This window comes from Nanorana parkeri, unplaced genomic scaffold (assembly GCF_000935625.1).
Source record: "Nanorana parkeri isolate BGI_ZX_2015 unplaced genomic scaffold, ASM93562v1 scaffold180, whole genome shotgun sequence".
NCBI lineage: Eukaryota > Metazoa > Chordata > Amphibia > Anura > Dicroglossidae > Nanorana > Nanorana parkeri.
Window position 1 is genome coordinate 336733 of NW_017306448.1, and position 2247 is coordinate 338979.

The following is a 2247-nucleotide window of genomic DNA, read 5'->3' on the forward strand; positions in this document are numbered from 1 at the left end:
CAAGTACCAGGTAATTCTCCTTGCTCCTAGTGGTGTCAGAATGCATACAAACATATACAAACATGTGTATACAAAAATGCATAGACAGTCATGCATTCTGAAGCATATATAATTAAAAAGCATACTGTACACCAGAAGACCATTTGCATTATTATCAGCTTACCCTTTTGATGGCTTTAGACTTGGACACCCCGGGCAGCCCCACATCATGCTTGCTCTTCCTGCCCAGCACATTGAACTTCAGCTTGTTAATCTTCACTTCGAACGGGTTGTCCCGGACCTCGCTGCGGGCTTTTCCCACCTTCACTGCAGCGGGTCCCACCAGGGGCTTGTTCCCCTTCTTGTTATTCTTCCCCATGTCTGGACGGACCTCCCAGCGCAGCACACACGTGGGATCACCGCCGGGACCGGAAGTGAACTGAACGCTGCTGTCTTCGCTCTGGCCGGCCACGTGACGTATTTCCAGAACTCGATGGTAGCGTCTTGGTATAACCATGGCAACAGGCTGCATACCAGCGTTAAGTGACACTGCGCATGCGCGGTGTCACTTGTACTGAGCTGCAACAAATTGAATGTATGAGAACTGACTGTCCTGCAGCTTTGTAACCTCTTCCTCCTCCTCTGCTACCCACAATTTGTGTGAATGGGCCCTAAGAGCAGGGACTCTTTAAAAGAAGGCCCACGTCTTATTAACTGCAGCATCAATCAGATCATATTGATATCTGTCCATATGAGTGCCAGACTATATACTACCACATTATTAGGCTTTCCGATAAGAAAAAAAAAAGATCCAAGAAGTTAAACTTTATTAAGCAACAGGTAACAGTATGTTTAAATGTACACAGAGCGAACTGTGAGAGGGCCAATAACATGCATTACTGCCATATTCCGGCATCAACAGAACAGTTATATGTCATGTGTAAAACAACATGCAAGTCTATCAGTGTTATTCACTAAAGGGTGAAGAGTGTGGAGAAGGCAGCAGAAGTGAACAATCTAGGACAGGGGTGCCCATTAGGTCGATCGCGATCTACCAGCAGATCGCAAAGCGATCCCTGGTAGATCGCGATGTCCTGTCCTCCTGTCGTGGGGCTTCTCTGGATCCCTGCTGCCCTCCCCCATCTGTATGCAGCGGGGATCCGAGAAGCAGGGATCTCAAGTCTCCCTGATGTTCAGGGAGTCTCCCTCTTTTGGACAGCAGCTCCCTGATGTCCGCGAGAGAGGCATTTTCTCCCTGAAAGGACGGAGGACAGAACGCCGGCGCCTTTAGAACGCACTGAAATGCAAGCCGGCCGACTCCCTGCATTCAGGGGCAGGAGATTGTATTGAAGTCAATGGCACTGCAGCCATGCCCCCCGCCCACAGTGCGATCGCCTGCCTGCATTCCGGTCTAGTGCAATCTGCAAAAAAAGTGCTTGCAGCATTATTGCAAATCGCACTGGAGCGGAACGCAGACACTAAAGTGCCTGCGTTCCGGATGTGGGCGATCGCAGTGCGGGTGAGGGGCGTGGCTGCAGTGCTATGCTCCCTCCCCCACCTGAATGGTGGTGTTTTTTCGTTGGTAGATCTCATTGAGCTTGTTATTTGAAAAGTTGATCTCCGAATGAAAAATTGTGGGCGCCCCCTGATCTAGGACAACAAAGCTGAACTGGAAAGTGAGCTGAATTGGAGAATCTTTCCATTTCAGCTATGTTGTCCTAGATTGTTCACTTCTCCAAACTCTTCACCCTTTTGTGAAAAACCCTGATAATTTATGTATGTGTAAATACATACAGGAAATAAAATATATGAAAGAACATACTAACTAATAATCAATTCAACGTTAACATACACCCCCACATCAATAAAAAACATGACACTGCAGATGTACCCTTATTGAAGCAGGCAGTGAGCACATTCATCTCTATTGAGGGCATACAGTATGTTCAATGGTCATTGATGAAAGGTTGTCTGGCCATAGACTGGTACAAGCAGTTCTCATGTTAAATTTAGAGGTTGGAGGGTGCGGAGGGTTTGGGTATTTTGTAATTTCAGATAACTATTAAAACTCTTTCCAAACAAAGTACCGGCCTCGAAAACACAGAAAGCTTTTACCTTCAGTGTTTTGCCGCTTTGACCCACTGATCCGCTTTGTTTCCAAGACTAGTCCCAACTGTGTCTCTCACAGTTGCACAGGCTGGTCCTCACCACAACGGTGTGTTGCCACACAGGCTGGTTCTCATGTTAAATTTAGAGGTTGGAGGGTGC

The 2247-nt window shown here is 47.3% G+C and overlaps 1 protein-coding gene across 1 annotated transcript in view; it reads right to left on the reverse strand.

Moving 5' to 3' along the window:
- Positions 1 to 418, reverse strand: part of NOP14 (NOP14 nucleolar protein) — a 34979-nt gene extending 34561 nt beyond the window's left edge. Inside the window, exon 1 of the mRNA XM_018554988.1 lies at positions 164 to 418. Within this exon, the coding sequence (XP_018410490.1) occupies positions 164 to 358 (195 nt within the window). The 5' untranslated portion in view covers positions 359 to 418. The remainder of the gene's footprint in view (positions 1 to 163) is intronic.
- Positions 419 to 2247: the final 1829 nt, after the last annotated feature.